Raw genomic sequence first — 12154 nt, forward strand, 5'->3', positions numbered from 1 at the left:
ATCATCAAGTCCAATAAAAAGCTGCCGCAGCACATCACCTTGGGGATATTCCTATTAGATTTCATGTTTCATGTGCAGCTCCTCATTAATTTTCATTCTCTCAGTCTGCTGCTCCTCATCCTTTTACATCTTTGTGGCACTAACCATGAGCCTTGATGCAGGAAGTCACCGAGGAAACTATTCTGATCAACTGCATCTGACCTCGAAGAAAGGTAGATAGAACAAATCAGTAAGATTCTTCTTCTCCGCTGCTCAAGGCTTTTATATCTTTGTGACTGTTGTCATATCCCTTCACCTTTGCCCGATGGCTGATGCCCATGCAATCACCATTTATTTAAATCCTTCAAGTCACCTCCTCCTTTATTCTCCATCACCATGCTTGTTTCTTTAAGGACCCATGGAAAGCAGGTGATGGATGCTCTTCCTCTGCCCGTGTCCATGTGACACCTTTTGATCCAATCATACGTGCATCATGGCGTTCGGTGAAGGTCCACTGACATAAAACTAAGCATACGCTTGCATCTTTGACGTGTCTGGTTTCTAGGTGTGACAAGACTTCCAAGTCCTTCCTTTGAACTTTGGACAACCATATCTTGTTCGTCTCAGTAGGAAATCTTCTGGTCCATCTCGATCTCATCTATTCATCATTTTTCTGATCTAATCGATTTGGTGATTTCTGTTTGTATATATACAGAGAGTAGACATCAATAGTTTAGTTAGTTATGATCAGGTGGGATTTGTTTGGGGTAAGAGGATAATAAGAAAGATTAGATTCGAAGCAGTCTTGCCACGTGTGAGCAAACTGCTATATCCTCCTGCGCAAGTAAAAGTAGTGTAGGTCCAATGAGCTTTAGTCCATGTCTTGGTTGTCTTGGTTGCTTTGTCCACTGACACAAGTCATTCCTCACCCAAATATAACTCATCTTAGATTGAGATGAATCATTGGGGAATATATTTGGTGAGTAGGAGTGGATCCTAGAAGGAATCTAGGCTTCGATCCTTCACCACCACTGCACAATCTAATTTTAATACAACAGGAGAATCCAACCTAAATCCACATCGCAAGTGGGACCGAAGCCAGAAAGTCGTCTCTTCTCGTATGTTCTCATTCGAAGAACAACAGACTCCATCCTTTATCATACCCGTAGTGTTTGTTCTCGAGTAGAGAACAGATGTTGATACAATGATAAGGTTATCACCTTATAGGTGTCGAACACCTTTCTATATCTTTAGAGCTAACTTGAGTGTATTGACGCTCTCCCCAAAACCTATATTGATATCTATCTATATGTATATGGATCGCTTAGATCAATCAAAAGCAAGGAACTCAAATCTGGAGAACGACAACCTTACGTGGACTTACCGGACGGCGGACGCAAGAGGGCCAATGGTAGAGAGAATGCTAAAAAGCAGAGCATCTTGACCCATTTTTCCACTGCTGACATCATTAGACAATCCACACAAACACTTGGATTCTCCCTCCTCTCCACCACGTCCAATATGCCCCCAACCCCTATGAGAAAACAGGGATGTAGTGGAGTGACATGCCCGAACCCAAGTCATCTGCCATGATACTACGGTGGGTGGCCAGAGAAGCCATCAAAAGCCAAAAAGCCACCACCATGTTGTTCCTCGCCCCAGGGGCTTACAACTCCTCTTATTCCAGCACGGGGCACAACATCTCCGGGTGACACTTGCAGGAGGCAGGTCAAAAGGAAGCCCACTTTTTCTTCCCCTCCCTCCCATGTACCCTATCACTCCTCCCAGAGGATCCAGATCATGCGAACAATTCCAGCAGACGATTTGATTCGCCATGGTGTCATGCCAATCGCCCACAGTCCCTGTGGAGGCCCAAATGGTGGAGCCTCTCGACGCGTTTTATTCGTATCACAACATTGTTTACACCTCCTTTGATTCGAGCAAGACCGGATTCCCATCGGGCTCCTGCTCTATAAAAATGCATCGACCTCTACTCTCCCCTGCCATTGCAAACGAGCCACCGTATCCAACACTTTTTTGTCTTGTAAACTCGGTTGCAAGTCTCCTTTTTCTCTGTGTTGTTTGATCATGTCGAGGGATCCGCTAGTCATCGGCAATGTCGTCGGTGACATCCTGGACCCATTCGTCAAGTCCGCAAACTTGAAGGTGACTTACAACAACAAGGAGCTGATCAATGGGTCCGAGCTCAAACCTTCGACGATCGCCGACGAGCCCAGGGTCGAGATCAGAGGACGTGACATGAGGACGCTTTACACGCTTGTAAGTGTCCGTTGATTGAAAGCATTATATTAATTTATCTATGATATAATACTGTTGCATATATTCGAAATTTAAATCTATCACTTATGTAATAATAATAAGTTACTTGACTTTATTAGTCAAGTTCAATCGCCATCGCCATCAACAGTGAAATGTCTTGAGAAATCCAATCCAATTTGAGAGAGTTAGGATTAGCCAAAAGTCCACCCTAACTCACGGTGGGTAAAGATGCAAAGTGGTTTTTGGACTGGAGGTAGAAACCAGGACAGCAGTCACACAATCCTGCTGCCTTTGGAATGACAAGAATGATTGACTTTCTTGTCCTGTTCACCAGCACACATCTTCTCCCCATCCTCAGCCTGCTCACACAAGACGAGCAGAGATGCCAGAATGAGTTAGGAGAAGGGTACTTTGGTTCTAGGAAACAACTACCGTGATTGCCATGATCATCCAATGGCAAGAAAGTCTTCTATTCCAACCAATGGCAAGAAAGTATTCCAAACAACTACTACTGATCTAATCATAAGAATAGGAATACAGCACCGACTTCTTAATGCTTCTGTCGTGTTTGATCATCTTTCAGTTGCATCTGACTAAGTAGCCCTCTTAATGCCTGAGCTAACCATGATGGATGGGGGTATGTGATCAGGTGATGGTGGACCCTGATGCACCAAGCCCCAGCACACCAACCAAGAGAGAGTATCTGCATTGGTAAGATGAGCTTGCTACAATTACATGCAGCCTAAAAGTTATATATATATATATATATATATATATATATAACAATATATCTTTTCCTCATAAATTAACTGCTAATTGTTCTGTCTTGTGGTAGGTTGGTGACAGACATCCCAGAAACAACAAATGCCAGTTATGGTGAGTTAGAACACATTGCTCACTATAATGGCATTTATTCCTTTTATGTTTCATGTCCTCCGTGCTTGAGATAGACTAGCAAACATATAGTTGAAGGACATAGATCAAGAAAAATAAATCCAAATAAGAGGGTAATATTCTACTAACATCATGCCTCAATCTATTATCATCGAACACAAACGCGAAAGATTTTGTGTTCGGATTTTGTCCAAATCACAGTTGAAAAAGAAAATCCATTAATTTGATGTTTCGAGTTTGATTCGTCTTCCACCTATAGGCAGGGTAAAAATGTTAGAAAATAAATTAAAATTATGCCTCGTCTACTAGCTTAAGTTCTTAGAAGGAATGAATGATATTTGTATTTCTTTACTTGCAAAAAAAAAAAAAATGTAATTGTATGTTTCAGGGAACGAGATAGTCACCTATGAGAGTCCCCGACCCATCTCTGGAATCCATCGCTTTGTGTTTGTGCTGTTCCGGCAATCCGTCCGGCAAACAATCTATGCACCGGGATGGAGGCAAAACTTCAGCACAAGAGACTTTGCAGCAGTCTACAACCTCGGGGATCCTGTTGCTGCCATGTTCTTCAACAGCCAGAGGGAGAATGGGTGCGGTGGAAGAAGGTACTACATATCAGATCAATAGAGCTCAACTTCATCTAAAACATAATGTGCTTTGTGCATATATAGATCCACTAAGAGTTAGTTCTATGTGAAGACTGATGAACTTTTTTTGCCGAATTGAAAGGTGCTACCAACCTGTCAATGGATGGATGTGATGATGGTCTTCTTTGGACTGCAAAGATTTCTCGGCAGGCAGATCAGGAAGACCTACAGCGCAGCCATGCAAAGATGGATGAGATGCGTGCTTTAAATTAAAAAGCTTTCCTAACTACTTTGTGTTCTTGTCTGTCTGTTCCATTCTCCTACCTGGGGAACTTGCTTGTATCAGTGATTTGATGAAGCGAAGATGTCGATGATATTTGGCATGAGCAGAAGTCCTGTCTCTTCTTATCTGTTTGAGGAAGAAAGGATAGCATTAGCATCTGGAAATGCCTGAGCGTTTGCTGCAGGAAGGCTCTCATAATCGCCCAATGCCACACCCGATCAAATTCAATCTGCACAAAACGAGCCAAATCAAAATTAAATTACATACATACATTAAGGATTCCAAATCAAGAATACCAAGAGAGTTGATTCGAAAAGAGAGGAAACAGTTCCATACTCCCATTGAACCTGAGATCCCATTGTTGCAATCAAACCTCGTAGGCTCTACAGAAAAGCTTCGATGCCAAGTCCCGAGGCTCATCTTCTGTAGGTAGGTGACAGCAAACATGCAACCGTAACTGTGATCTTAAATGCCTAACATTTAGGAAGATATATAATGTATCAAATATCAATCCAGAAAACACAGAGCAAAACACATTGATCTAAAGTTTCATGATTTGTCCGTGATGCCTTCGTGGATGGCAAGACATTGTTACATAACAATATCAAGATCTATCTCTGTACCCAAGTCATCGAGTCAAATATCGATCACCTTGACTCACAGATATGTACTGCAACATTAAACTCACAGTGGTTATGACCTCAAGCCTTCATGACCTTAATTTATTGTAGTGGTTGCTGCTGGTGGAGCTGTAGAAGTCACATCACACCACAGGCTGTTGTCTTGTGGGCACCAACTGCTCATGAATGCTCGCTCACCCACTCGAACGAGTTCAAAGGGAGTCAATGGTGTAGCTGTACGAGGATGAATGTGTCATCCACGCTCCCTAATGATAAATAGTGAAACTTAGACACCCCAATATTTTTCTTGAAAGAATATATTATTATATGTTCTTTAGATATATTTCCTCTTAAATATTTTCATATAATTTAATCCTTTATTATTTGTTTAGACTTTTTTTTTTCAAACACTGTTTGCTCAGAACTTTTGTATACTCTAATAGCGAATATTAAGTTTGCACTTCTTATGTAGTGGTGGTGTATATTTTTCTTAGAAGTGTACGGCAAGGATGATGTGCGGTTAGGATCCGCTCCGCTCCAACAATGCCTCTGGTTGGAGCCGTCTGATCCCCACATCAAGACCATCCATTGCCACGTACCTGGCTTGGGATTTCTAGAGGCGCAGCCCGATGACTGTGCGGCACTCGGAGACGATCCCAACCCCACTGGTATCGTTCGTGGAGGCATTTAAAGGCGTCGCTGCACTCCCAACCTTTTAGTGGGGGTTTGGACGAGGCCAAATCAGTGTAAGGAGCGTCGGAGAAGCTCCGGCCGTGTACACACAGGTCAAGGAAGAGAGTCCATGGAGAGGAAGGGAAGGGGAGAAGGTGGGCGGCGTTACCGAGCTTGCACTTGGCCCGCCTCCATGGATCTTAAGCGAGAGCACGAACGCCTGGTCGTCGAACCAGGACTTGCAGCGTTGACCTACATACAGCTCGAAGCTGATGCCCTGCCATTAGATTGGGATCAGTGCCTATCATTACGCGTCAAAATCTTTGTTTCCTCAGGAAATATGAAGACGATGGAGAAGACCACCTGAGGAGCTCAAAGGAGTAGCACGGTTCGAGGGAGAACATGGTGGCCTGGGTCTGCGTCGACTGCAAGTGCCTGCACCCCGCTGCCGCTGCCGCCGCCGCCGTAAGAAGAAGCGCCTGCTCGCGAGCTCGACGCCATCGACCGCTTGCAGACTCTGAGCAGCCTTCATTGAGATCAGGTGGAGGATGGGAAGGGAGTGTGTTGGACGCACTGTGATGGTAATGAAATCAACTCCATGTTCAAATGCTTGTTTGGAAACACTCTTCTTTATCTACCATCCCATGCTGGAGGACCTCCCAAGCATCTAATCTTCTGTCACAATTATACTTATTTTATTATGATTGTACAGATTTTTTTAATGGCTCTTCCGTGGGTTTTAACTACAGAAAAAGGAAAGCAAATGAAGAGCTCATAAAATGTCAGAATCTGAGGCTAACTGTTACAGACTTCAGAATTATGATTAGTGCGATAAACCGATTTAAATAGACGATAATAATAGCATATTCATAAATATACAAAGTTCTGAGCAAATAGTATACCAAGTTGGGATCCCTAATCTTGCAGAATCTTTGGGACGATCCGTGTATTAGATCGGCAGCTATTGCTGGGAAGAAGAAGAAGAAGAAGAAACCAGATGCCTGATTGAATTCACGAGATGGTCGATTTCCTGGTTTGATTCGATGGGGTGCCTTCTACAACTCTGCATGTCATAAGTCTGTAAAAGTAAGTGGATTAAGGTGGGCAGGATGAGAAGAGTTTACCGGTTGTCTCACCTCAGAACGCCATAGTTCGTCTCCTGCTTTTCGAGGAATTATGTGAAGATGAGTCTGCAGAAGATGAAGGTTAAATGGAATCAGGTAAATACACAGCCGCCATTTACAAACTGAGACCATCTGTTGAGCACTAACATGAAATATTACTTGCCCTGCCGCTGATCCATTGTTGACCAATAAATTGAATGAATCTGCTTAGCAAGCAAATCAATCAGATGTAATCAACCACTTAAACATGATGATAAGAAAGAGGTACTCAAAAGGTTTCTTTATCCATTTTTTGACATTTGATTCGATTTTTCCAGTAGCAAATAGCTTAAATGAGGATCAGACTCAGGCAACTCATCCTTCAGTGGGTCGAGGGTCGCCGTTGATGACATTGGTTTCTAATTATAAGTTTAAGTTCATGCAAAGGAACATTAGAAAGAATAGAGTCCCTAAAGGATGCAAAAACAGGTACTATCATACTACAAAGAAGAAACTAAAAGGTAGAGGAGGGATCGGTAGGGCATTTGTTTCATGGTGTCAGGTTTTGGAGTCTGAGTAATGGAGACTGAGCAGGACTTTAAAGCATGGGTAGAACCAACCACTTGAAGTGGACATATTTCCATGCAAGCTCCCTCCCAGATGTAAGAATCATGATGTGAGACAATTTGTGATTTAAAAGAAAAGCACATATTATAAGTGATAATATGAAGGATTTAAGTAATACTCAATGCAATAAATCAAAGCATTATTACAGAGATATCAAAGATGAAAAACAAAGAAAAAAATATTTTACTACCCACTTTAAGACCCAATAAGCACGGAAAGCTTCATCCAAAAAATAAGTGGAAGTGTTTGTTGACAAGAATTACTACCAGCAAGATTACTTATAAAATAACACTCAAAAGTAAGGATGAAACAAAGACAATAATGTGTGTAGACCATCTAGAAAAACCATGTATTCTCTTAGACATTAGTTTTAAATTTCTAAACCATGATGAAATAAAACAATGTTTGGCATGCAGTGGTCGATGTGGCAAAGGCGGGCTAACAAGTTTGTCAAAGGAGTTCTCCAACAGAATAAGCGATAAGATGAAAGACGACAATGGTTCCATGAGAAGCAAGATGCAATTAAACCACTGATAAAACAAAAGTTTTATTAGATATAAGGAAAGAAGATTATTAAATAGTTAATCAAGAGAATTCTTGAACATGTTCCACCTACCACATCGAGTAGCTTTCATTATACAACTGCTGAGAAATGGTATCTTGGAACACATGGCTGCTACAACCTGAATCAAAAACATGTAAAAATAAGGCAGTCAAATATCCTTCTCATTTTATTTTAAGTGATGAATTTGTAAGTTGTTTCAATCAAAAAGACATGTACAATTGGATGTTAGAAAATGAGTAGGATAGAGGAGGAGTACATATTATTTGTAAGGAGGATAGAAGTCCTTGTAATGGTATATATATCATGACAGCTTTCATCCTAGTAAAGCTCAGCCGGAGAAGTCTTCAAACGGAGGTATCGAATATAGAACAGAAGCAATGAAGTCTCATCCCTTGTCACAAGTTTTTTTTCACTTAAAGCATGTTTTACATATGTAGGCAATTTCTTAGCACAAATTTTAGATGATAAATCAACCAGAGTGATATAAATCAATCAAAGTTGGACACTACTGGAATATGACATTAGTTCAATAATTAGGGGAATTTTGATGTTTGAAGGAGTATAAAACTGGCTTTTCTACGATACAAAAGCTGGTTAAGCATTAGAAAATGTTTCTTTATTTCATCTCCAAGGTCTATGCATTTCCAATTGCCATGGCAAATGGATTAAGGACCGAACCTGTGGCAGCTAGCAATATTTCTTAGCTTTGCCATATGATAAAGATCCTGAGAATTAATAAAAAAAAGAGATGGAACATTTTGACTAGCATGATCAAGGGATATCAAACAATATATGAACCTTTGTTTCACTGCATCTATTGATTCATATTTAATACGTATGCATGTGCATCTAGATAGACGGCTTTAAAAGATCCACTCCAAATGAACACCATAATCAGTAATGCTCCTCAAGCAGATTGCAGAAAGAGAAATTTGCAACATCCATCTATTATGAAAACCGGTATGACAGACCATCAGAAGAAATGAAAAACATACAATCCCCAGAGATTTCCTCAGTTTATATGTTCTAATTTGATAAACAGGAAACAAAAAAGAAAAATGATTTAGCAGTGCCCCATGGTGGGATCAGACAGACAAATAAATCAAAAGAACAGAGATTCTGTTAGTCCAGGATCGAAGGTGTCCCAATAAAATTTATTGAGGAGCCTCTCTTCACATTTTGCAGATGAAAGGCTAGTAATACAGATAGTAAAAGTTATCACCTAAACAGACTTCAAAAATCAACATTACAAGTTTACACAAAGAAAGATACAGAGAACTCACAGGAGGTGGAGTCGCTTCCAGTGAAGGAAAATGTGACTTTGGGATGATAAGCGAGTGCCTATACAAGAAAAGACCAAAAGAAATTGAACATCACAACTCATAAAAACTAGAAAATAACTAAGATGGCATAAAGAGTAAAACATAGGCAATCGTATGATCCCATTTTTAAATATTTGAAATTCGTAGTCTACCAACTACAAGCAATTTCAAGTTTCATCTTCTATTAAGCAATTCATATTCAGTTACTACCATCAAAGAAAAGAAAAAGGTCACAGTTCACTAAACATAGGGTTGGCAACACATTGATCAGGTTTCGTATGCTAGTAAGATTGGCCACTGATCAGTGCCACTAACATGTCAAATATTTAACCCAAACTGAGACACCCAAACTTTACAACAATTTGGTCGGATGGAGATAGAGCAACATGTCTAAACAAGACTAATTACCCTCTTCTTATATCATCAGCAGATCAAGTTAGATCTGGTTAATCCTAATTATATATGGAACTTGTACTTGACCTTTGTTCTGAAACCAGCCTAGCGCTACGTTAAATGTATGGCTTAAAATTGATGCCTTCAAACTGCCCTATCCAGTTTGATAGGTAGCCTCTGAGTTAGTCAACAAAAATGAGCTTGGGAGGGATTTACTTTCGCCAAAATGTTTTCACAATTCACAACAACCATTGCTTGAGAAACATTAACCTCAAGAATCTAGGTGCATAATTCTACAAAAAGCTAATCAAGAGTATAACATGACAAAAAAGCTGGTGACCAGGCTGGATTGAATTACGTTCAAGTCAGGCAAAGCACGACTAAGACTAACCCAAAACCTCAAATAGATCATCACGTTGTCCAAGTTGGCAAGCTTAGCATAAGATGATCATGTTATTTGTGAAACAAGTTGGCTTAGATAGGTTTGATGCTCAAGTCTGGATCGATGCTAACTGTAGAATAAAAGAAATTGGCCCATATGGACGTCTTACCTGGATTTGTCTAGAAAATCAACCAACCTTAACTATGAACTGACTGGTGAGCACGAAAACTGGTATACATGAGTCTGATCAGGCTGACCGGCACAAATCAATGGTTGCCACCCATTTTTTTACTTCATACTCGTGATCAGGTAAAGAAAATATCGTATAAAACAACATATTTATGGAAAGATTCATGAAAATAAAAATGCAACTTTGCCTAAGTGTTCAAAACCCAAATAAAAACTGATGAAATGCCCACAATACCTCTACAATATTTTATCATTTTAAAAATTTATGGTTTCAGTGCATTGTCATAGCAATGGCTGTTTGAGTTCTAAAAAACATCTTTGCACTTTAAGAAAACATAATCATAGAGCAGTGGAGATACTTTACCCCAAAATCAATGGGTTAGAGTCCAAAATACAGATGCATACATCATCTTCATAAAGCTGCCAACAAGAATACAAGGTAAGAGATAAAAATTAAGGCCAACGTATGGTAACAACTACAAGATTCCAAATATACATTTAGCATAAGATTAGTGTTTGGAGTGAAAAAGAGAGTAAAAATCATGCCAAAAGTCAATACATCAGATCAAGGATCACAAGCATCGATAGAAGAGAATTCAAAGGTTATCAAAAGACTCAATTATAGGTCAATTATTTTACCTTTATTTGGTTTCTTCATTTTGTCCATTAACACCAAATTCTTCTGAGCCCACCAAATAGGCACATTGAAATCCAAAACGATTCTTTCCAATGCAATTACGTTCAGTATCGACAAAAAGTTTGGTTCCTGCTTATGGTCCAATCAAAAGATTGGACAGCTAAATCAATTTGCTAACAAGTCTGATGTAATCGTATCTCATATTTGTTTAATTGAAAATCCAAAACAATGATATTATTTTCATCTGAACACCCAAATTTTGGTAATTCTCTCTTTTTTGGTTATTATTAAGGTTAGCTGGCTTAAAGCACATGTCTAACAGAAACCTAAAATAAAGGACCCAAACCAGTTCTTAAGAGTGAAAAGGCCACATCAATTTTCTTAGTAGAGCAAAAGCCTTCCATCTCGTTCCATCTCACTCAACCTACTTTGAGGCCCCAAGCAAGCAATACTAACTCCCTCTAGATGAATAGCCCAGCTAGGCCACTTGTACTAATTTACTAACCAAGTGACGAACGATCATTAGTAGCCTATGTACATGAAGAGGTTGTGATTCTCAAGATTAGGCCAGAATAATATACAAGGAATCAAATTGGGAAAAAGAGAGAATAAAAGCCAGAAGAAGAACACAACAATATTCATAAGCAGCTTTTTTAGAAAACGAAACTAAAAAGAAGAAAGCGAATATGAGTTCTAATATGGACAAATAAAACCCATCAACACTCCAAGTCGTTCAAGAAAGTATCTAGTACGACTAAATCCGGTATCAAATAGCATAAACTGATCAAAGGAGTATATTCTACCTTGAATGCGGGGGATTCATCACGGATGATCCTACAAAAGACGCATCCCTTCTCCTCATCCCGTCCAGCGTCGCCTCCGCCAGCGCAGCAGGATGAAGTGGAGGCGAGATCCAAAGGTTCGACGGACCCCGCCCGCCGGTGCGTGGCTGATGGGAGTACAGGGTCGGTTTGGAGGAGGTGGGAAGAGAGGACGGCGAGGCGGCGCTGGGCCATCTAGGAGAGGACGGGACGACGGTAGAGAGCGGAATCTGGCTGGAGTGGCGTCACCGTGGAACTCTCTCTCTCTCTCTCTCCCCCTCTCTCTAATCAGCACAGGAGAGGCAGCCGCAGTCCACGGCTGCAAGTGGTCGACAAAAGTCTCGAGTAAAAGAAAATAATAAAAGGGTGTCCGAGTTCCTTCACCGCCCCGAGACAACCACCAGCTTTTGCCGATTCGTTGTTGCTGCGGCCCCTCTTTTTTCTCCTCTTAATTTATCGATACATATATCTAATTTGCTACTAATGAGTTATTCCATTGTTGCTTTTATTTCTTAAATTAGCGTTTCTAACATGCGGGTAAAAAAAAAAAAAAAAAATCTCCTGAGCCTGTTTTAATGATTATTCTTTTTGTTTCATATTTTTTCCTATATATTATATACATACACACACATCTATTTTTAAGCTTTCATTATCCGTCTTGGATAGAGATTTAACACAATTCAGCTCTAATTGTTTTCCTATATTGATCAACTGTTGATTTGGGGGCTTCGAGGTTTTATTGGCACAATAAATACAAAAATTAAGATAGCAAGAGAAAGAGAATGAGGAGTTAATACCGA

At 40.2% G+C, this 12154-nt stretch overlaps 2 protein-coding genes across 6 annotated transcripts; one reads left to right on the plus strand and one right to left on the minus strand.

Moving 5' to 3' along the window:
• Positions 1 to 1347: 1347 nt before the first annotated feature.
• LOC135595780 (protein VERNALIZATION 3-like) lies at positions 1348 to 4132 on the plus strand. The gene is made up of 5 exons (XM_065087165.1): positions 1348 to 2259; positions 2909 to 2970; positions 3095 to 3135; positions 3542 to 3758; positions 3883 to 4132. The coding sequence occupies exons 1-5, from the start codon at positions 2068 to 2070 to the stop codon at positions 3911 to 3913; spliced, it is 543 nt and encodes a 180-aa protein (XP_064943237.1). The 5' UTR covers positions 1348 to 2067; the 3' UTR covers positions 3914 to 4132.
• LOC135583825 (adenylylsulfatase HINT3-like) lies at positions 3250 to 11726 on the minus strand. 5 transcript variants are annotated; one of them, XM_065087159.1, is made up of 15 exons: positions 11337 to 11715; positions 10261 to 10316; positions 8894 to 8951; positions 7662 to 7728; positions 6587 to 6642; positions 6452 to 6505; positions 6218 to 6378; positions 5679 to 5990; positions 5485 to 5592; positions 4740 to 4909; positions 4360 to 4496; positions 4065 to 4252; positions 3894 to 3965; positions 3558 to 3761; positions 3250 to 3406 (listed from the first exon to the last, which is right to left on the minus strand). In XM_065087159.1, the coding sequence occupies exons 1-7, from the start codon at positions 11547 to 11549 to the stop codon at positions 6277 to 6279; spliced, it is 606 nt and encodes a 201-aa protein (XP_064943231.1). In that variant the 5' UTR covers positions 11550 to 11715; the 3' UTR covers positions 3250 to 3406; positions 3558 to 3761; positions 3894 to 3965; positions 4065 to 4252; positions 4360 to 4496; positions 4740 to 4909; positions 5485 to 5592; positions 5679 to 5990; positions 6218 to 6276. The 5 variants fall into 5 exon arrangements, with proteins under 5 accessions (XP_064943231.1, XP_064943236.1, XP_064943232.1 ...); XM_065087164.1 differs by lacking the exons at positions 3250 to 3406; positions 3558 to 3761; positions 3894 to 3965 and having other exon boundaries at positions 4114 to 4252; positions 6599 to 6642; positions 11337 to 11726; XM_065087160.1 differs by lacking the exons at positions 3250 to 3406; positions 3558 to 3761; positions 3894 to 3965; positions 4740 to 4909 and having other exon boundaries at positions 4114 to 4252.
• Between the last annotated feature and the right edge of the window lie 428 nt (positions 11727 to 12154).

This window comes from Musa acuminata, chromosome BXJ1-10, assembly GCF_036884655.1.
Source record: "Musa acuminata AAA Group cultivar baxijiao chromosome BXJ1-10, Cavendish_Baxijiao_AAA, whole genome shotgun sequence".
In the NCBI taxonomy this organism is placed as follows: domain Eukaryota; kingdom Viridiplantae; phylum Streptophyta; class Magnoliopsida; order Zingiberales; family Musaceae; genus Musa; species Musa acuminata.